At 42.0% G+C, this 23124-nt stretch overlaps 1 protein-coding gene across 1 annotated transcript in view; it reads left to right on the top strand.

The window, feature by feature from the left end:
* The window catches only part of MED27 (mediator complex subunit 27), an 88005-nt gene that overhangs the window by 52623 nt on the left and 12258 nt on the right, over nt 1-23124 (top strand). Inside the window, exons 4-5 of the mRNA XM_071574226.1 lie at nt 8297-8390; nt 18995-19102. Coding sequence (XP_071430327.1) covers nt 8297-8390; nt 18995-19102 — 202 coding nt within the window. The remainder of the gene's footprint in view (nt 1-8296; nt 8391-18994; nt 19103-23124) is intronic.

The following is a 23124-nucleotide window of genomic DNA, read 5'->3' as shown; positions in this document are numbered from 1 at the left end:
ACTGAATCTTCCAGTGGCAGGGCTGGACTTGGTGCCTCATTCCGAGGCCTTTGTCACAGCACTGTCTGGTGTTCCCTGAGCATCACCAAGTCACAGCTCAGTCCCCTCTGCCTTGCTCAGGGCTCACCAGCAATGCAGGACAGGTGGTTTTACCCCACAGTGCAGACCCAGCAGCCTCAGGCGAACTGCTGAGCCACAGGTGGTGGAGAAGGGTGGGCATTACCCAGTTCAGAAACACCATGTGGGACAACTCCTGGGGAATTTTGGCACATGGAAACATGGATGTGCATGTGCACATTTGGGCTGACATGTGGGGCACAGATTGCTTGGTAAGTGTTGGACTTGATGATCCCAGAGGTCTCTTCCAACCCAGTTGATTCTGTGATTCTGAGTCAGGAGTAATTCAAGAACCATCTTGTGGATAAACACTGATATAATAATCCTGATTCTTATCCAAGCCCCTGCAAATGACTGTTGTTAGCATTTATTGTGGGGCTGTGAAGCAACATCCAGTTTGGTGAAGAAGCGGAAATATAAACAATGCATATGTGCTGTGAAGTATTGGTTCTGAAATTATTTTACCACTGATGCTGCTTTGTTATGGGAGGGCTGGTTTTCCTCTCAAAGTATGTATAAAGGAGTTAATGTTTGCCACAAAGCACAGAGTAGTGCAGGCTCAGGCAGGATCCTGGTGATGACTGTAAAGCAGATTCATGCTTGTTTTGTTAACCAGTTTTCACACATTCTAATATCCATATTCCTCTCATGATTATTGCTGTGATGAATTAAAGGCATTTTGAAGAGCATTCCACATAAGTACAAAGAAAACTATTTCAATACTATAACAAAATAGCTCTGGGAATTGGACTGCAAGGTCTCTGTTTGTACCTTAAAGTTTTCCTTATTAAAGTTATGCTTTTCAGGGTGGTGCACTGGAATTCAGTGCTGTGAACAGATGTCTTTTTGCTCTGTCTCAAAAAGCAAAATAGGCACTGACATGTGTTTTCAGAGTGTGTTACAGAGGTGTTCACATTAATCTAAGTGTGTAGATGTCCAGAGAGTGACTGATCCTGCAGCAGGTTTGCATTCCAGGAACATCCAGCGGGACCACTGCCAGCTCACACCCTGGAGCACATTCCTGGCTGGTTTATGTCTCTTAGCAGTGGGCTCACGGTAGCACTGAGGGATTCAGGATTGTGTTTCCTGTGTAAACAACACCCTTTAAGTAACACATTTTACCATAAACCAATATTTTATTGTTGTATTAGAAGGACCCCAGTGTACTGTATTCCTGGCCTGTGGTCCCAGCAGGAATTGTGCTGACACACAGGCAGTTGAGTCATGAAACTGGTTTAGATTTAAACTAGTACTTGGTTGTGAGCTCCAGCACAGCACAGCTGAGGGGGCTGAACATGCAGGAGGGGATGTGTCAGTGCCTTCTGCCATTAGTGGTGCTGAAGGCTGAAAATTGTTGAATCACAGCCTCAGGTTTCCAAATGTCTTTGTAAACCCAACCCTTAAACACCCTGTCCTGGCTTTTGGAGAACTGTCCAAACGACCTCATATGAATCCTTAAGTGCTGTACCAGGGTTGGCCTCTTGTGAGTGAGGAGTGCAGATGGTGAGTGTTTGGTACAGCTCTGTGTGCATATGCTTGTGCAGCAGACCACCCTGTGTTTATATGTAAACACTGCTAGACTATTTAGGCACAGAACTTAATCCTTTGCATCCCATCAATAATAAAGCAAAATTCCTCTATGACCAAAATAACATCCATAGCAAAGTTGAAGATAAGTAGATTTGTAAGAATCGATGGAAATCAGCCCCTTCTCAGGTTTGGAGTTGGATCTTTCAGTGCTTTTAAATGGGTGTTGTCTTCCTTTTCCTCTGCAGGGCAGAGGGGAGTTGGGGAATCTGCAAACCTGTTCCTTGGGACCTTTGTTCAAGGTGTCTTAGCAAACTAATTCCTTGCAGTCCACACATTCTGGCTCACTTCTTTCCACACCTCTGCATTCATATTACAAAGATACTCCAGTGCTGGAACTCCCTCTGCTCATGTGATGGTTTAGCTCCAAGACTGCAGAACTGTGTACAACTCTAGAGGCTCAGATTTACTCCTGCCCTCAGTTCACCTCATGGTAGTTGGAAGTCAGGAAGTTATTTGAAAGAAAGAACATTCTTCCTTTTTAAAGTATCATGAATAAAGATTTTACAATGGGAACAGAGGCATTGAAGGAGCAGCAGAGACCAAATTAATGTGCAGATGAGAAGAGGAAAGAAGCAACAGGAGGAGCCTGGCTGGAGTCTTCCACGAAGTGAAACTTGGGAATTTGGGTGAGAAGAGAGAGGAAACTGCTGAAGCAGTTTGTTCAGAAAGGACAAGAAGAGAAAACAGCCTGACAGGGAAACAGCTGGAGGAGAAGTTGCTCAAAGCAATCAATTTTAGTACCAGAGCCAGGAAACATGAGCGTTTTTATGGAGGTTCTACAGAACTAAAAAGCAAGAGCCTGATTTACCAATAATAAAATAAACTCTAAGAAAACCTGTGGAATTTGTGGAAGGAGGCAGAGGCTCCCAGGATTGCTGTACAGGTGTCAGGGACTGTGCCAGCTGTCTAATTTAGGCTTGAGGTTTGAAGGCGCTTTCGCAGCGTGAACGGTGTTGAATTTCTTTTCACGCTCGTCATTGCCTACCCAAGCAGGAAGTGTCATCTCACCAAAGCTGGCAGAGGTCACTGTTTTAATAACTATTGCTAATTGATGCTTCTGAAAAGCCTTCCATCAACTCGAATTCGCTACCTGCAGAGACTTGCCTAGCAGGTAGCTGAATCAAATTAAAACTTTAATTCCGTGATGAATAAATCACACTAGAACTGTGATTACCTTGTATGTGTTAAAATACACTATTGCTCTAATCAGGTTGCCTGAAAACTATGAAGTCTCTTTATAATATTTTAAATCCTGCTGCTGCTAAAAGCTTTAAGTTATATATTGAGTCTTGGAAGTGCAGGCAGGTTGTGTGTCCTGATGCCTTTACCAGCCTGTGCCTCTGAATTACCACACATGGGAAAAGAGATTATTAGCTGGGTTGAAAAGAGGAACTGAAAGCCAAAAGAAAAAAAAAGGAGTCTGGGAGCAAGTAAATACTGTGCTGGTAAGTGAGAGTTTCCCCTCTTGCTCTCCAGAATATGATAAATCCCAATTCAACAGAATTGTAGAGTTTCTTTTCATGTGGTGTTTTCCACTGAGTGTAGAGGAAAGTTCACCCTTTTTCATATTACAGGTATTCCTTTTTCTGTCTCCCAAGATTTAGCAAAGTTTTCTTTCTTCCAAAAGACCCCCTTGGAAAATCATTATTAATACCTGTATTTCCAATTCTTGAAATTGTTGTGTTGAGTGGAAAAAATGAACAGCATGCAAGTGCAACACTGTGGGATAAATGCTATTTAAGTCTTGTCTAAGCTGTGAAACATCACACTAACACTGGACTGCTGGATCTAATCCAGCAAAAATAAAAAATAAAATAAGAGAGGTCACATTAGGGAGCGGAGCCATCTGTCCAGTGTGGAACTGAAAGGCATTTATAATGAATTACTTTTCTGTATTACTGTCTTTTGGGGGGCCTTTATGTGAATCAAAGTGATAGTACAAGGCCATTTATCTACAGAAATGGTTCCTGAATTATTTCTACGTTGTCAACCTGATGTTTTAGCATGAAACTTCTCAGTGAGTGTTTTGCATAGATAATTGGGCCCTTCTAAACAGTGTTTTCTAACTGGCTTCAAAGAGGCCTTCTGTCTCTTCCAGACAGTGTTCCTCTAATGGGGACTAAAGGATTTATGGATGGGCTTACTGGGAAAATGACAGATTTTTCAACAAATAACTCTATTACTTCATTCTAGTGTTGATTTTTGTACATGTTCATAACAAGACTTCATTTGGAGTGTAATATTTTGAATTAATCGTAGTAATTTCTAATGTTCATGAAGTAAATTGTTTTGTTCTGACTTTTGCAGGATTAATGCAGCATATTTGTAGAAAAAAAGTACTGTTTTGCATTAAAATGGAAATACTGATTTATGGTACTGACAGCCTTGGAGAGCATCTGATAGCAGGTCTGATCACCCTGGCTGGCTCAGATGTAAAACCCTGAATGACACTATTAGCATATTTCTAAGTAAAGATTTTCTGTCTAAAATACAATTGTTATACCCCTATAAAAATCACGAATCTGTGTCGTGAAGGAAAGAAAAAAAGAGGAAAAAAGGGAGAGGGAAGTTGGTACAAATTCTCTTAAAGCTGCTTTAAAAATCTTCCCTCTGACCAGGAAAATTACACTGGTGAGAGGCCTTTGGTACTTGGTATGATTTGGTGATGGGGAGTCCTATTGGTCAAGTCCATTGTGCTTTTCTGACTGGGATTCACAGGGATCTGGATTAGGAGATGCACAGGGATCAGAATTAGGAAATTCACATGGATCAGAATTAGGAGATGCACAGGGATCAGAATTAGGAAGTGCACAGGGATCAGAATTAGGAGATGCACTTGGATCAGAATTAGGAAGTGCACAGGGATCAGAATTAGGAGTGCACATGGATCTGGATTAGGATGTGCACAGGGATCAGAATTAGGAAGTGCAGAGGGATCAGAATTAGGAGTGCACATGGATCTGGATTAGGACGTGCACAGGGATCAGAATTAGGAAGTGCACAGGGATCTGCACTGGACACAGGTGTTGATGAAGTTCCTGGAAGTTTTTTTTTAATACAATGGGACTAATTTTGGGTCTTGCAATGAGAAGGTTTTAATGTATTGCCTTTGGAGGCCTAGAAGAATATTAACTTCTGTCTATGAAGAGTTTAGATGCTGTGCTGTAACACAGGAGTTACTGGGTATGATCTCTGAACACCCTTTGCATCACAGAAGGGATGGGGAGGGAGTTTGTCTAGACACCCCTCAGCCCTTTGTGGGCAGAATAATGCCTGTTCTAGGACATAAAATTTCAGCTTGTGTCTAATTCCGAGAATTCTGTGCATTTCTTTTTCTCAAGATGAAAATAGGCCAAATGTTTGAGCAAATTTATTTCCATTCACTCTTCCTGCTCTGCTTTATTCCTTCTGGGTTTGTAAACGCTCCTTCCAAGCGGCGTCCTTTGTGTGTAGGAGAAAGCTGAGATGTGGAAAGGACGTCACCAGTTGCAAGTGCTTACTGGCAAAGTAAAATTAGACTTTGCTCCATCCTGAAGTGCTTTGCTTCTCTGAGACTGGGCAGGAGGTTCTGTAACATAAATAGGAACTATCATATTTTTGAGCTAAAACTGGACAGAGATGTGTAAATTGTGACTCTGCTTATTTTGGCACTAAATTAACTTGTCTCACTTCTGTAAAATAAGTTCCAGACAGCAGCTTTTTCTCTGACCCTCTTTCCAGACAGCCTCAGGAGTGCACTTTATCTTGTCTTCATCATGTGGGCCTCAGTTTTCTCTGAACTCATCACCAGTTACACTTTTACATTACTTTGCTGCTTCTGATTTATCGTATCCATCCCTTTGCAAGATGTTTTACCAGATGTCCTCTCTGAAGGGCACATCTATAGGAGAATTTTGCCTTGCATTGGGTTGTTTGTCATTTTATATTTGAGGCCATCATTTAGTCAGGCTAATTTAGTAATTACACATCTATCTTTGAAGAATCCTTCTGTTCTGATGAGTGCTTAGGAAAGCCCTATGTCTGCTTGAAAAAAGGCAAATGCTACCTATATCATGGGCTTTTGTCCTATGGGTTTGGATTTTTTTTGAGATTTTTTTGGATTTTCTTTTGAGATCCCACTGAATGAGAAGGAAAATACTCCCAGTGTGGATGGTCCTGATAGAGTTGCCAAAGTAGAGGTTCGTATTTCTTTGAGCTCATTATTTTAATTTTCTTTTTTTGTCAGCTGATCTGTGAAAAGTGGTACAAAAATAACAGGCTTCTAAAGCCAAAAAGTCATAGTAACTCACCTATAAGTGGTTTCAGAAGCTGATTAATACAAATGAGAGGATTTCTGATTTGCTGGATGTGTAATTTCATTTAAATTCGGAATTCCCTGTGAATTCCTTGTTCTGCCTTACACTGCTCAGGTGGCACAAGGTGACAGTTGGGTTTGGCTCAGGTTTTAAGCCTCATGATCAAGACTAGTTTTATATTTTAAAAATAATCATACCTAGGAAAGACACTGAAGAATTGATTGTCTCCACCCAGGCTGGATCCCATTTTCAGAGGCTGAAGGTTCATGTCTGCTGGGATTTTCCAAAGGATGTTAAGCAGATTAAACTGCCCGAGTCCAACTGTTGTTCACATGATTAGAAATCACTTGAATTTTCCTTCCTTAATGCACTGTGTCAGTGTCTCATTTTATGCAACTTCGTGTTTTGTTTGTTTTTAACTCCTTACTGCCCAAAGCTTGGGAGAACTGGAAAGCTTAAGGTGTGCCATGGGGAAGCACAGCCTGTCCTTGCTGATTCACAGTCACTCAGCTCTGTCCCCACCAGCAAGAGAGTCACAGAATCCCAGACTGTTCTGAGTTGGGAGGGACCCACAAGGATCATCGAGTCCAACTCTTGAGTCAATGGCCCACATAGGGGATTGAACCCATGACCTTGGCATTATTACAACCAAGTTTTAACCAACTGAGCCAATCTCAGGGTCTCATTTATTTGTAGAGCCTGGAGTAATTGCATTATGAAATGGTTTAAACTCTGTATAAAACAAGTCTGGGGTTCAGTAACATTTCAGATGGTTGGGTGTGTGCCCTCGATGTGTATCTTACTCATCCTGGAGCAGAGTCTCCTGTGCCTCCTCCTTCCCAGTGCTGGGGAAGTTCTTGGCTTGGGGATGTTTTGGCTCTGCTCATCAGCAGCAAGTGTTAATGAGTCACTGCAGTGACTGGGGGAACTTTGTTGTGCACAAGGAGGAGCATGGATTAAGGGTTTTATGTAAAATTGTCATAACTCATTCTTTTCTTACTTTTAAAAGTGGGCTGACTTTACCAGCTGTGTAAGTGTAGCTTTCCTGATTTGATTTTATTTTTTTTCTGGTTATTTTAATCCTTTGCTTTGCAAAGCAGCAATTGGAGCACATCACCTCATCGTTGCTCAGGGGGTTTTAGCACTAACGTTAGAACTGAATGACTTTGAAGAGCAAGAATTCAACATTTTTTTCCTTTATTTAAGCAGATTAAAGGGAAATAATTAGATTTTTTAGTTTTACTGTTAATCTATTTCAGGCAACCAATTTTTCCAAAGTATTTTCTTTTTCAGAGCTCATATGTGGGTTAGCATGAAAACAGTTTTATAGGTGAATTCATTCATGGCTGTGGTCGAGTTGCAGAGTTTGTAGATGCATCTTGAGCAGCCTGATCTAGTGGAAAGTGTCCTTGCCCAGGGCAGGGGGTTGGAACAAGATGAGCTTTAAGGTCCCTTCCAACCCAGACCATTCTGTGTTTCTGTGATAACTCCTCCCTTCTGCTTCAGGAGAACCAAAAATAGCACCCGAGGACAGGTCAGTGCATGGATAATACAGACTCTGCTAAGGCAAAAATTTGGATTTCAGTGTGTCCAGAGGAGTGGCTGAAGGATGTGAGGCTTGCCCATAGGGTGGGGTGACATGTCCTGGGAAGCAAGGTCTGTGTCAGGCTGTTTTCAGTGTTAATTGATGTCAGCTCTTAATTTGGTCCCAGGGAACGAGACAACTGTGCCAGCTCACCTTGGCCTGCAGGAAGGATGTGGTTTTACCTTTGTGTTTGATCACTCCAGAGAAACTCCTGGAATGTACCAGGCAATTTCAGAGTCACCAGTGCATGAAATAAATTAGAAAGATTTGGGAAAAAAAGCACCCCGAAGAATAGTCTGAAGACTCTGATAAAACCTCTATCAGTTGAGTTTATCAAAGAGAGAGTAAGGACGTGACAGCCTCTGAATTCCTATGATGGAAGAGTCATTGTGATCATGTGTCCTTTGACCCCCCTGAGGAGAAGGTACAGACACACAGTGGCAGGAGTTTGAGACTGACAGATTTGGACTTAAAATGAAGGGAATGCCTGTTTTTAAAATCAGCACAATTAATTTGCAAAACAACTTGCAGAGGGCTTTGGTTTGTTTCCTTTTCTCGGTGACTTTTTGAATCATACTTGTGTGTGTTTCTTAGGAATATGCAGAGTTAATTCAGGGAAGTGCATTGTTAAGGAGTGATGATTGAGTCTGGGAGGAAGGAGTGATAACCTGAGGCTGTGCTGAAGCTGCTGTTGTGCTTTGGTTGGCAGGTACGTTGACGATGTGATCAATCGCATTGACAGGATGTTCCCTGAAATGTCCATCCAGCTCTCCCGGCCCAATGGAACCTCTGCAATGCTGCTGGTGAGTTGGGTCACTGAATCCCTCGAGTTAAATTTCCTTAGCACATTGAATCAGGTCCCTAAAATGCAGGTTATTAAAGATAATTTCTCTTTTTTTAGAAACATGTTGGTCATTTGTCACAGCAGTGCAGCATCTTTGTTGCTCTCAGGCAAATGGGTAATAAAAAGAATTTCCCTTTGAAATGAAAGATCTATTATTGTTAAATGTGATTGTAGAAATATGAGCACAAACTCAGATATGCACTGTGGTTTTCAGCAGACTTGGCAGTGAGTGGTTCTTAATTATGATAATTGAGAAGGAAGAGAGTGTTGTGAGGAAGAAAAGAAGGAAACCAATATGATTGAAATTTGTTCACATTGTTCTTGGGTCAGTAAGTTTCTGTTATATGATGAAGTTAAGAATTTGCTTTTGAACTAAATGAGCAGTAAAGGCTGGATTACAGATAAACAAGTCCAATACATTCCACTTATTTCTGCCTGACCAAGCAAGATTTCATTCCAGAGGAGCCCATTGTGCACTTCCATCTCCACAGGCAGCTGTTGTGCCTTTAAAGCTCTTCCTCCAAGACAGCAACGTGAGGTGGAGTCTGTAGTGTGGCAAGGGGATGCTGCTTTTCTTCTAGAAGTCACATATTTTGCCAAATATTAAAGAAATTCAGAAAATAAAAAAAGAAAAAAATCTTAAAAATTTAAAGAAAATACACCATTTGCACAGATGAAGAACTGAGGCCAGTTTGCTCTTTTCCATCTCACATTTCTCATGGCACTTTCTCTTATTTTTTCCCTTCTCACACAGACTGTTACAAAAGGCTTGGGCACAGTGTACATGTCAGTATGGTTCTGGTCCCAAAGAAATGGATCTGAAAATCAGATATTTTTTCAAAACAAAACTGATGAGTCAATATAAGTCAGTATTAGGACTGTGCCTTTGATTTTATATTGTGAGTTTATTGACTTTAAAACACTCCTATGGTTAGATTTTTGCCTGCATTTTTCTAACGTTCTGATAATTTCTCTACAATAAGTATTGCTGTGATTAATTTTAATTTTAATTTTTTTTAATTGTGTTTTGTTTTAATGAATCAACTGTCTAACATCTTGTTATTAACTTCCTTTGAACAGCCCCAAATTCACAAGAGATTAACTTGAGGCAGAGGTTAAAATAAACAGCTGGCATTAAAACATTTAATCTGCAATTGTTGGATTCACCAAGTGGAACAATATATTCCAGAAAAGAATGGAATTCATCAGTGCAGCCTTAAGAAGCTCTAAGTCATGGAAGTTTTTGCATTTCTTCTTAAGCTGACTTTATATTTATCTATTCTGCTGTAGAGAAATGTCTGGTTTTGCTTCTTTGCTTTGAAACCCTTTCCATCTCTCAGACCCCCCTCTTTGCATGTGGAAGTGCCTTGGACTTCTGATGGCTCTTTGAGCCCAGGAAATAGATGATGCTGTTCAAGATTCAGGCATAATTAGGAAATGAGGCAAATCATCTTGGATTGACTAAGGAGTAACTGTAAAGGAGCCCCTTTTCCCAGCAGCAGTAATGGAGTGAATTCCATGTGGCAGTGGCTCTCTAAATCAAGGCCATTTTTGTTGCTACAAGGCTGCAGCCCCATGTTGAACCAGTGCTGTGCATATTTTCCTTGGATCAGAGATCAAAAAGATTGTTTTTAAAGTATTTTTGCATGTGATCGTGTGATGGGTTTATCATTTTTTCTTTTAGGCAGGTTTTCCCTCTTCCCCATCTGTCTCAGTTGATGTTGCCAATATGGCACTTTCCATCTGGCCCTGACTGCTCCAAAAGCTTTGCTGTTTCCAGGCACAGATCCTTGAGGGAAAGGTGCTGCAGGATGGGCAGTGTGAGAGCACCTCCCCCTCAAGGAGGGAGGTTTCTGCACCACTTCTGATTTCTCGCTCTGAACTTGGCCCAAGTTGCATCTGGAGCCGCTTCCTTGTGGTTTAACACAGCACCCAAGTGTTCAGATAATGCTCATTTTATGCAAAAATACTTCACAGCCGTCCTGTTTGCCCAGAGTTAATTAACTAACTGTGTTATCTCAGCCATTTTCATCCCTGGACTGTTCATATCATACCTGCCATTGCTTAGGAAGGTCCTTCACACAAAGGTCTGACACAAGGGGGCACGATGGGCTCAAGCTCTGCCAGGGGAAATTGAAGTTGGAGATCAGAAAAAAATTCTTTGCAGAGAGAGTGCTCAGGCATTGGAATGGGCTGCCCAGAGAGGGGGTGGATTCCCCATCCCTGGAGGTTTTTAAACTGAGCTTGGCCGTGGCACTGAGTGCCATGATCTGGTAAAGGGACTGGAGTTGGACCAAGGATTGGGCTTGATGATCTCGGAGGTCTTTTCCAACCCAATCAGTTCTATGATTCTGTGATTCATACCATCTTTAAACACAATCATTCCACCTACCAGAAAAAAGAATATGTGTTCATCTTCAAATGCACTGGTAAGCACTGCCCATACCTTAAAAATGTGATATGATTGGAAGGACATGTGGAAGAAGGGGAAGGGAATGGCTCTGGGACTCTTTGAAGCTTCAGAAGGGCCTTTGCCAAACAAATCATCTTTAGGAAAAAGCAAATTCCAGCCCCAGGCTCTACAACTTCATAGAATCACAGAATCAATTGGGTTTGAAAAGACCTCCGAGATCATCAAGTCCAACCCTTGGTCCAACTCCAGTCCCTTTACCAGATCATGGCACTCAGTGCCACGGCCAAGCTCACTTTAAAAACCTCCAGGGATGGGGAATCCACCCCCTCTCTGGGCAGCCCATTTCAATGCCTGAGCACTCTCTGTGTAAAGCATTTTTTTCTGCTCTCCAACTTCAATTTCCCCCTGGCAGAGCTTGTGCACATGGAAATCAGTTCATGTCCTTTGCTGTAGGGGCGGGACTTGCATTGTTCACATTCTTCTGGCGTTTCAAGGGGATGTCTTTCTCTTCAGGAAAAACACTGGAGAGGGTCCAGTGAAGGCCATGAAGATGCTGAGGGGTGTGGAACATCCCCCAGGTGGGGAGAGGCTGAGGGAGCTGGGCCTGGGGAGTGTGGAGAGGAGAAGGCTGAGGGGGATCTCATTAATGCATATAAACACCTCAAAGGTGGGTGCCAGGAGGATGGTGCCAGGCTCTTCCCAGCAGTGCCCAGCCACAGGATGAGGAGTGAGGGCCATAAACTAAAACACAAGATGTGTCACTGTTATGGTTTAGTGTCACTATTATGGTTTAGTGTCACTGTTATGGTCTCAGCAGACCCTGAGATTGGCTCAGTTGGTTAAAACTTGGCTGTAATAACGCCAAGGTCATGGGTTCAATCCCCTGTGTGGGCCATTAAGAGTTGGACTCGATGATCTTTGTGGGTCCCTTCCAACTCAGAATAGTCTGGGATTCTGTGACATGAGCAAGAACTTCTTTCCATGGAGCACTGGAACAGCTGCACAGGGAGGGTGTGGAGTCTCCCTCTCCAGAGACATTCCAAGCCCACCTGGACACATCCCTGTGTCACCTGCTCCAGGGGGGTTGGACTGGAGCATCTCCAGAGGCCTCTTCCAACCCTTCAGTTCTAATTCCATAATAATTATCAGCCATGGGAAGCTGTTGGTCCAACTCCTGGCGAGGAACCCTCGGGGCTGCCCTGCCCAGGGCACAGCTCGGAGCAGAAAATAAAACAAACTTATTCCTGAGATCACAGTGGTGTGTCCTGAAAAGCAGCTCCCTCCCAGCCCTGCGAGGTTGTTGCTCCTCCAGACAATCAGGAGCTGGTTTATGCTTTAGATTTATACACAGCAATTGCACCTCATTAGTCTGGATTTGTGCTACACAGGCCAAACACATAAATAATGGAAACCTTTCTGAGCTGTGTGAAATCCTCACTGGTTTTAAAGGCACTTCATTGTGGTGCTTCAAGGTGCTGCTTCATCCCAACCTTCAGCTGTGATTTCTCAATTAATCTTTTAATCGCACTATGTATAAAATAGACTAAACATGGAATTATATCAGCTTTAATAAGTGTCTTCTGCAAAATTAATATCCAGCAGCAGCAGAGGAGACTGTGGGATCTGTAAGGTTTTTGTGAGATTTTGTTGGTCAAATGCCAGAAATTTTAAATGGATAAACCTCATCTGGGATGGTAAAACATTAAATGATTTTAATTAATAAAAAATACCTTGATTATTGCTTTTTAAAAAATAATTAGTAGTATTCCTAGGTACATACTGTTTTTTCTAGCATAGTAATCACACCATCAAACTCTTTTATCATTGTTTCACACCCCTTGTTTCCATAACCAAAATGAAGAATGTTTTTTTGTGTGAAATAACTCATTAATATCAGAAATATTTTACTGAACAGTAAAATTGAGCCCTACTTTTCCAGCTGATAAATGTGACTTTCTTGGCATCCTGTACCCAGCTAGTCCTGCTTAGGAGTAAAAACTTATTTTCCTGCCTACATCTGGGAATTACTTTATTTTAAATTCTTTGTATCCCCAGTATTTGTAAAGAACTGCTACAGAAGTTACAAACTGGGTAAATACTTTTGCAGATAATTGGTCTGTTTCCTGCAATTTCTGTTTCTAAAGTGTAATGATATGTATAAGTAACTTCCAGTCTGAAAAACTCAATTGTTTCTGCCAAACTTGTGGCAGAAATCATAATTTCTTCTTTTCAGGTTGTCTTAAAAATTTTTGATTCTAAATGAATTTTTATAAATTCATGCTGCTGCCTCTATCTATTAAAAATCTCTCATATAAAAATACAAACCAGGTTTTTATACAGTTTTATTCATTCTCCATGAAACCAGACACATTTGCATTTGAACTTTCAGATCTTGTTCCCAGCATTTTAAGCAGTCTGATTGTATGGCAGTGGGTTGTATTAATTGCAAATAGGCCAGACATCTGTTCACTGAATAATTCCTTGTGTCTCATTTTTGTTTATCAGTGTTTTACAGAAAATCATTCTTTTTGCTGGGAACATGGATTCTGAAATTCATTATTTCCCCATTAAGAAAGGCACCAAAACTGATTTCTGTGCAAGAGACCCAGATGTTGGAGAGCTGGGAAGGACTGGGGGGATTTGCAAAGTATTGACCAGTATTGATATTGTATTGATTGGAAACAATTCAATGCTTTTGTTTCCAAAATAACAAAATAATAATGCTCTTTTCTCCCAAAACCTCTGCAGTGTCAGCGTGAATCTGAGATCAGCTCAGTTGGTTAAAACCTGGTTGAGATAATGCCAAGGTCATGGGTTCAATCCCCTCTGTGGGCCACTGACTTAAGAGTTGGACTTGATGATCCTTGTGGATCCCTCCCAACTCAGAAGAGTCTGGGATTCTGTGATTTCTCCCCTTTGGGGTGTCAGGACACCAACACTCTGTGGGCACTGGATAAACAGGCAGGTTCATGGAAGGGATCTGGATCTGATGGTCACATTGGGTGGCTTAGACACCCAGTTTTTAGTCCCTTAGGATGAATATTCATGTAGGGATTTACTGCCTTGGAGACATCAGCTTGGGCTTTGGTGGAACTCAGGGATGTTCAAGGATCTTGTGTGAGCTGCAGGAATCACTGCTGAGCTCAGAGAGGGACCTGGGACTGCAGTGGCTCCACAGTTTGTGCCTTAAGATGGAGAACCAGCCTTGAAAGAGCATTAAAAGCAGCATTTGAGGTGACATCTGCAGGGCAGGAATGTCTTGAATTAACAAAGAACATGAGCAGGGGTTTGCAAGTAAATTGTGACTTACTCTCTGCCTGTCTAAGATATGAATGAGGAAGAATCTTTTGATGGGAGAGGGAGCAAGAGGAGAAAAAAGTAGAAAGACCTGTGAGAAATGTCCTCAGCTTTGCTCCCTCCACAGGGTTACTGTGCCTAAAGCCCAGAAGTGTGTGTTGATATTCCCAGAGATTTGTATTGTGCAAGATCAGACGTGGTTTCCATGCCTGGGAAATTCCTGTGTGCTGGAATTTAGAGTGGAAAAAAAAGTTTTCATCTCTTGGAGTGAAGTTGGACTCGTGTGACCTTTCCCCAGGTGTGACTGACCACTGCCAAATGTGTTCTGGACCCTTTGAACAACATCCTGTGCCAGGATTTTTGCCTTATTAAGGGAATGTGGAATGTTACCAAGGGAGAAGAGCTCCAGCTCATCCTTAATATGGGGGAATCATTTAAAGTCCTTCATTTATGTTGACTTTTTATCAGGCACTATTGCAATTAGGTTAGACTAATGAAAGGTAAATTCCAGCCTTTGCATAAAAAAAGAAATGCTTGTAAAGAACCTAATTAGTATGTTTGTTTATTTAGACTCTAATGGCTTAATTGCATCTTATCTTGCTATTTACAAATAGGCATCATTAAAGAATAATGAGTGTGTGAGGGAAAGCTCAGCCTTCACACCAGCAGCAGATGAGCCATAAAAAACCATGGGGAAAAAAGAACTAGTTGAAAGTCTGGATGTTTGGGGGTTTTTTAACTTTATTTTTAATACAAAACCTTATTTTTCAGCATATATAAATACGACTTCCATGCATTGTACTCATTAGTAAGAAAGATCTGCAAGTGGGAGGCTGAGCTTCTGGCTGGTTCCGTGGCAGGGAACAGGTGTCTGGCCTTTTGCTGGGAATCTGGAGCTTGGATACGCCTCTGCCTGGGTGTTGCCTGATTTCTGAGGTGAATAAAAACCCTCACACCAACTTGTGCTCCTTTTTATAGAAGCAGGGAGGTGCCCAAGTTAACCGAAAATAATGTTTTCTGTCTCCCAGCTCTGCATTGCAGAGCATCTGCAGCTCCAACCAGCAGCACATTCCCTGGAATGCTGGGGGGGATCTGCAGCTTTGGGAATTCTTTGCCAAGTGGTGGAGCCTGGTGTTGTCAGCATGGATTTTCCTGAGCTCAAACTTAAATAAATTGAAAGGAAGAACATTTGTTAATGCCTTGTTTGAATTGTTCATAAAAGGGCTTTTCACTTTGCTGTTGGTTTCAATGAGGAGGCAAAATGAAATGGGGGGATTTCAATCTGTCTCCTCCAGGCCAAGTTCTGCCTTGGTAAATTAATTTCCATCCTTTTCATTTGGTAAAATCATTTGGACCCTGGTTCTGACTTCCCTGCAAAGGTACTTATTTCTTTTCTGGTTGTAAGTGATGTTAAATGGGAACTTTTTTAGCAGTCTCAAAAGAAATTATCAAAGTCACTCTCCCTGATTATTCTGTTTCCCCTTCCCCCTTTCTTGGCATTCTGTGTCTGTCAGATGCTCCTTGAGATTTATCTTGGTGATAGGCAAAATATTTTTAAAACTGGGATATTTCAAGAAGATTTTTATTTTATATATCTTTGTCAGAAAAGCTGCACGATATTGCAGATTCCAATCAGCTGCCTGTCCTACCTTCTTCTGGAGGTTTCCATTTTAGGAAGCAGGGGATTTCTGAATAACTTCACTGCCTGAATTTAGTATACTTTAGTTAAAAGGAAATTGGAAGTACATTGTTATTACACAGCCCAAAACAGAAGCTACAGAAGTATTTAACTTGCAACTGTTCCATTTTCAGCTCACAGAACTGTGGGGCATATTTTTTCATTCATATTAATTGAATTTTAAAGTGACCTTGTACATGTATTGATTTGAATTAAAATTTTCTACATCAAGGACGAGCTGGCATATATCCTTCAGGCAAAATATGAAAAAACCAAGTGCTGTCTTAACAGGATATTGACAGGAGAAGCTGAAATTTAATGGGAAAAGTTGGCTTAGAAAGGAAATTGTTGCCTTTATGTCACAATTGAAAAGTATCTTTGCTGTATAAGGGAACACGTTTCTTTCAGCTCTACCTGTGGAAATGCAGCAACATTTCGGTGCCATTAAATAGGGACCATCTGGATGAGTCTTGACCTCCAAGAGAGACCTGCACAGTTGGAGTAAAACTCTCAGATTCCTGTTTTACCAAAGCCATTAGTTTATTATTACCTTCCTTCAGGTGATCTGTAGGGACCAGAGTGTAAATTATATTCCACACATAGATGTTTTCTGAACACAGACCCCAAGTAACCAAGTTGAGCAGGAACTGAAAGAAAATGGTTTGCTGAAAAACATGATTTGTAAAATACCTTTGAGTTGAACAAAAACATCAAGCCCTGAAAATAGTTACAAATCTTGATTACTAGAGGAAAAAATAAAGGCTATTTACTGTGTACAATATGGAATGTGCTTCACCCTGAAAATAGCTGTGGAACATACTTTTGGCTTTGAAATCTCACAGCATCCTCCAGTCTAGTGACAGGCTGTTGTTCATTCTTTGAGCTACTACCCTCATTCTTTCAGGGCTGTTAAAATGATGAGCTATAATTTCCCTGAGCTACTCTCAGTCTTACAAAATTTCTGTCAGACTTAACTAATGATACAGCCCTAAAAAAAATCACCTGGAAGTCTTGATCTCTCTCTCAGATCTGTGGGAATCCCGTGTCAAAGTGAGTGGCACAGCACAGCTGGAATGCCACACACAGGATTCTTCAGCTTGTTCCACTCCACTGTTCCCTCTGAGGGTTTTCAGGAACATCCCAGATAGGCTTTGGATCAACCTCAGGTTATCTCTGCCTGGCAGTGTGAGATGTCGTGGAGAGGAAAGAAATGAACATCAACTGAGGTGTGTAAAGGTGGTCAGGATGGGAAATACTTAACAAAGAGCTGGGTGTTTGTAGGGCAGCCTTATCACTCTTCCATTAAGATTCCTTTTTGTTTAAATATCTTCTTTTCCTCCTTTTAATTTTATTATGCATGTCTAGCATGAAGCTGTAAGAGTCAGTTCTCTCAGCCAACCTCTTAATAAGGTAGAAAAAGAATGAGGGAGAAAAAGGATAAGGTAGAAAAAGGATGAGGTAGAAAAAGAAATAAAAACCTGTTAACTCTAAATGTGCTGGCAGCTTTTCTCAAAGTTTCTTTCATTCCTCTTTCTGTATTTGCAGACCAACTAGGTCTTGGTGCAGAGTGCCTTGGCAAGATGCTCCATACAAACCAAAATTCACAGCAAATCATGCTGTTCATGGTGTGTGCATGGCTCAGGCCTTGGGATGAGTTACTGTCCTTCAGCCTTTCACATTTTTTCTTCAGAAATTTCCCTATTTTCTGACCCACTTTTTCTCCTTATGTTCTTGCAGTATTATGCCTGGCAGCCCTGTTTTCTTGATGGCTGTCATTGATATTTCCCTGCCCTCTCTCTTGCTGTGAACTTGTCCTACCTTGTTGTTCAGACTCTCCTGGAGTTCTCCCTGTCTCACACCAAGGATTTGTCCTCAGGCTTTGTATCTCTGCTTTGCTGTTTGGTGATTACAAAGTGCAGGATTTACAGTAGTTTGGGTCACTTCTGCAAAGCTCTGTATGGTGTCACCCCATTCCTACCCCATTTCCCCCTCCAGGACTTCCCTGCACTGCTTTGAGTGGAGCCTTTGTGGCAGATTTTCCACCCTCCTCCTCAGAGGGAAAAGCATCCTGGCACTTCGGAGTTGTTTGCCTTTTATTTCCAGGTGGTCACACCAGGTTAGAGGTACCAGGTTGGAACAAGGTGGTGGTTTGGAGTCATCAGCAGGAGTTAAAAGGCAAAAACATGTAACAAATCACTGAAGGTGCTCATTGACCGATCTCTGAGTGTGGATTTGTGTGCTGAGGTCAGCAGTGAAAACACAATTGTCCTGGGGTGTGTTAGTCTGGATGGGATGAAATGTTGGAACACTGACAGAAAATGAGCTGCTGCTGGTTGGGAAATATTAAAATGAACTAATTGTTTCCTTTTATTTCAGTTTTCTGCTTTTGTGGGTGAGGAAAAACTCTCTAATAACCTCTGAATAACAAAATACAAAGTATTCTTGTTAGACACACATCTTAACCGTATTGAAGTGCAAGTTCATCTTTGAAATGTAAATTGATTTTTAGATTAAAATGCCTTCATTATTGCATTTTTGTCAATAATACAATTTAAGCTTATTTCTGTTGTTATACTCTGACTGACCCTCTATGTTTTCCACAATACCAGTTTTATTCTTTGCCCTTTAGCACTTTGACAGGAGAAAATTAAACCTTTGAAAATGTAACATTTTTACTTTAAGTTGTAGTTTCCTTTGAAATAATTTTACATTTTTATTGGACTGAAAATGTTTTCCATTAAACTCATGGCATGCTTTTACAAGCCAGCATTAGGAGAGTCCGATTCTTCTTTCAAATTGTTTCCCCCTAAGTGGACTTATATTGGAGAATATCAAATTCATGGGAAATAATCACATTTGCCCATTGTTTTTGACAAGTTATTGAGTTGTGGTGTTAATAAAAAGGAGAGAATTGCTTGGCAGTGTCATGTCTGCACAAGGGAATTCTGTGAACTCATACATTTTCAGTTGCAAATGAATGTTTGTTTGTTCTGCACTTTATAGTCTCTCTCTTCCTCATAGCACACGCTGCTTTTAGATCTTTTATTTTGGTCTCCCTATAAAATATTGAAAACTGAAATTGCATCAACTTAAGCTGTTAACTTGATGGTCTTATGAATTCAGACACCATCGACTCGTCTTCAGCTTGTTGTTGTCCTTCTCCTGTTCTTCCCAGGTTACCTTAGGAAAAGTGCTAAAAGTGATTGTGGTGATGAGGAGCCTCTTCATTGACCGGACAATCGTCAAGGGGTACAACGAGAATGTCTACACTGAGGATGGCAAGGTGGGTTGTGGCATAGCCAGAGCACTGCATTTCATTTTAGCTGGTATTTACATGGCAGAAAACTGGGATCCCCTCACAAGAACATTGGGAACCAAACTGGCAAAGGCTGTGGGTGTTTGCAGAATGCACTGGTTTCAATTTGTTGTGCTTTGCTTGGATTTTGCATACCCAAATCTCTGACTTCTTTCTAAGCCTTTCCTTGAATATCTAATTTATCACCTCAGACCCCAGTTGCTGCTTTCATAGTGTCTGCAGAGAAAACCTTTTTGCAGTGTAGCAGCACATCAATAGCCCAGGGTTCAGCCTTCTCTTTTCTGAGAGCCATGGGGAAATCTTGGGTTGGTTTTGTGCTCAACTTGACAAACACAACAGAGAGGATCATGTGTAGGTAAGTCCTCGATAATTTGCATGTCAGTGGCAGCACATCTTGAACAGCAGCTACTAAAGCAAGTGTTACCTGTTTGCACCAGTGATTTGTGTTGTGAACAGCTCACCCTGCCTGACCCCTGAGTTCTCCCTGCCTGCACACCCTCCATATGGTTCTCCTTGGTGCCTCAGGAGATGGTAACGGGACCTGACGGCCTCCAGCTCCTCGTGGTTCTCCTTCCACAGCAGAATGGTCTCTCTTACAGAGACATCCAGGACTCTCCCTTGCCAGTAAACAGCACTAAATACCTCCATGTTTCACACTGTCTCTCTGGAGCTTTCTCTTCTGATTGTGAAGCCTATTAAAATAAAAAGTTCATTATATCAAGATGAGTATTTGGCACCCATAGGCCATGTTATAATGAGGTGAGACTTCTTTTCCTTTCAGAAGTGGTAACTGTTTTAGCACACAGAGGCACGTTGTGTACTGCCCCAGAGTTCAGTGGCTCTGAGTCCTGTGTTCTCTGGGAAAGGCCAGGAGCTGAGCTACCAAAGGAAACAGTGCAGCTGAATTTCCCAGGTGAGAGATGCTCCCTCCAAGGGCAGGGGACTGGGCTGAGAAGCAGTAAAATAAAAACTGCTTGATTTTGATTTGCATTATTCAGATATGCAGGTTTAAATACCAGTTTGCCACAGAAGCAGCTGCTCTGTAGTCCCTGTATATTAGCATATAAATACACAGTTACAGCCCCAGCCCCTCTTCACCCCAAGTTCTGCGTGGAAGTGAAATAATAGTCTGCCCTAAGAGCGGTGACAGTGGGTGATGGATTCCTGTGTCACACTTCATTTGGGTGTGCTCGTTGTCTCTGATGAATCCAGTTTCCTCTGAAGCTCCCTTGAAATATAATAATGCTCTGTGTGCTGAACAGCTAAGTAAGGAGTTCCTTTCTGAAACTCAGCATCTGGTGTTGGCTTCTGTTGAGCTCAAGGTTAACCCTCCCGAGAGGCTCACGCTGCTCCTGTGCCGGCGATGGCTGCGAGGGGAGAGCAGGACCTGCCCCGGCCACCTCTGGGCACGGGGCACTGACCTTTGCTGCTGTCACTGGGGAGCAATTCAGCTCCCCCAGAGCATCAATCTTAACACCTGCTTATCTTCTTGCTTTAAGCCAGTCTGCAGGGGAGTCTGTTTTCTACTGATTCAGCTTTCTGTGTCCAAAGCTGGGCTGTGTGACTGCTCCCACAGTGTCCCTCTGTGACCTTTACCTGGCAGTTTGCTATTCCACTGGGCATCCCAGGGATTTTGCAAACCTGGAAGTCTGTGCTTCAGGTATAAATAGAAACATTTCATTTGACTTCAGTAGAATTGGAGTTGCAGCCACTTAAATCATGAGTAAATTTGGCTTGGAAGATTAAATAAATGCGTTGCTTGCTAGTTTTGCCAACTGGAGCCCATATTGACAAACAGTGAGCTCCTTTTTTTTTCCCCCCTAATTAACTACGCTGGTAATTGGAGAATAAGAATAAGATTGTGCTCTCACAATGATTTGCTTTCCTTATTGTGCCTGCTGGGAATGAGTGATTACAGTCAGTTACACACACAGTCCATCGCAATTCCTTCCCTGTCACAACAGATGCTGTTGGGAAAGTCCTTCAGTGAGGTTTCACCAAACCATTCTGACTTCTCAGTTTGTAGCCTGCTAGCATGAAAAATGCACCAGCATTCAGGAGAGACAGGGAAGAGTAAGGAAAACATCAGGGAGTATCATTTTTATTAAATACCAGAAATCTGGAGAACCCTCAGGAACACAGTAGGAGATGATCATTTTTCCAGTGAGCAGTTTACAGTTGTTGTTGATTTGGGAGTTAGCTTATCTATTCCCAGGAAGCATTTAGTATTTGGAAACAGCAGGGAGAAGATGAACTAGGTGCTATCATGCACTATGACAGTGCTGAAGTGCCTGTCTGTTCTGTGAGCCACGTTGAGGAGGGGACACTGGGTAAGTCATTGTGCTTCTTTACACCTGAACAGCTGGATGAGGGTCTGTGAGTCACTCTCCAAACTGCACAAGTTGAAAAGTCCTTTAAGTAACAAGAGAAATTCAGTGGAGGACTTTCTTCAAGCACAGCTGGGTTTGGGGCATCCAAATGTACTCAGTGGTGCTCAGCAAAAGGACACCTGGGCATCACTGGTCACACAGACTGGAGGTGAGAAATGGGCTGTGCACAGAAAGGCCAAAGGTTTCCTCAATGATAAGGGAGTCATTTATCACTGAAAATACACAGTTTTAGCAAAGTTTGCATTACTGGGAAGAAAGAGGGAAAAGATGAGTGCAGACAGCAGAGGGGTTGATAGCCTTCTGGTCCTTTAGTCAGGCAAGTCTAGAAAAAAACCCCAAACTTGGGTGTTTTTCCTGTCTGTGGAACTGCACAGGGAGATACCAGCAGGTCCCCAGGAAAGCTGACACTGCATTTTCCAGGCTGCTTTTTCTTGCTGTGTCCTCACATGTGCTGTGTAGTTTGACAGGTACTTACGTGAAAGCTCCACGTGGTTTCTGCTGGGAAGTCTTCTTAAATTGGGTCCTCCCTCTAATGGATTTAAATACTTCCAAAATTAAGGTGAAAAAAATAGAAATTTTAAGCTTGCAGTGAGTAAAACAAGACACTCCATTCTGGCATTTTATTTGCAAGCTTTGCTTATACAGACAGAATCATTGCATTCCTTAAGTGCTTCATGTACTTCTCTCCTGAATTATTCACAGACCCTGCAGAATATGTCTTTGCCAAGTTGCCAGCTGCATAACTTTGACATTTTTGGTGACACTTTGCAAAAACAATAGGTGAGAACTGGCAGCTTTGACATGTCTGGGTGCTGTCCCTGCTCACTCTGCAGTCTCTTGCTCTCCACCCTTAACCCATCAAGTCCACCACAGACTGCTGCATTTTAATTACCTCCTGATTTTAGTGATGGCACAGAGCCACCAGTGATTTCAAACTTGTTGTGCACTGGAATTTAACCATGGATAGTCACTAATTACTAGTGCTGTCCTGATTCTTGAATAAATGAAGCCATGCAGCTCAGCCTTGCAGGGCAGGTGTGTGGTCAGCTGAGCCATTAGTAGCCCCAGTCTGCCCATAAAAAATAAAACCATACTGGGAATTTTGGCATATGTGGAGGCCAAGAACCACCTTGACAGGGCATATTTAGAGTGGGGACTTCACATCACTGCCAAATTCTTATTTTTGCATCTCTTAGACTTAACTAAAGGAACATCAGTGTCTCTGTTGAATTCTCCTGTTAAGGAACTTGGGTTATGTTAATTCTATGGCTTCATTAATTACCCCATATCAATAAGGAAAGGCAGCTTTTAGCCTCCTAGCGTAAGAGAGGAGAAGAAATAGTCGTATCAAAGGAAAGCTTCAAAGACAGGCAGAGCTGTCTCTCGGGTAATTTCTGATCCCTGCATTCTCACCACTTCAAAGCTGGCTGTGTGTGTGTTTGGGTAAGGGGGGATTGAATCCGATTTCTCTAATAAGTGTTGGCACCAGACCTGTTTGATATCAGATGCAGGAACGTTCTGATTTGTTATCGCCTTTGAAATCGTTCTGACGACCTTCAGAAAGTGGCCTCCTGTTCCAGCTGCTGGGGCTGGGTGGGG

Source organism: Pithys albifrons, chromosome 20 (genome assembly GCF_047495875.1).
Source record: "Pithys albifrons albifrons isolate INPA30051 chromosome 20, PitAlb_v1, whole genome shotgun sequence".
NCBI classification, from domain to species: Eukaryota; Metazoa; Chordata; class Aves; order Passeriformes; family Thamnophilidae; genus Pithys; species Pithys albifrons.
Note: the sequence above shows the minus strand (reverse complement) of the source record. Positions and strands in the feature narration are given on the sequence as shown.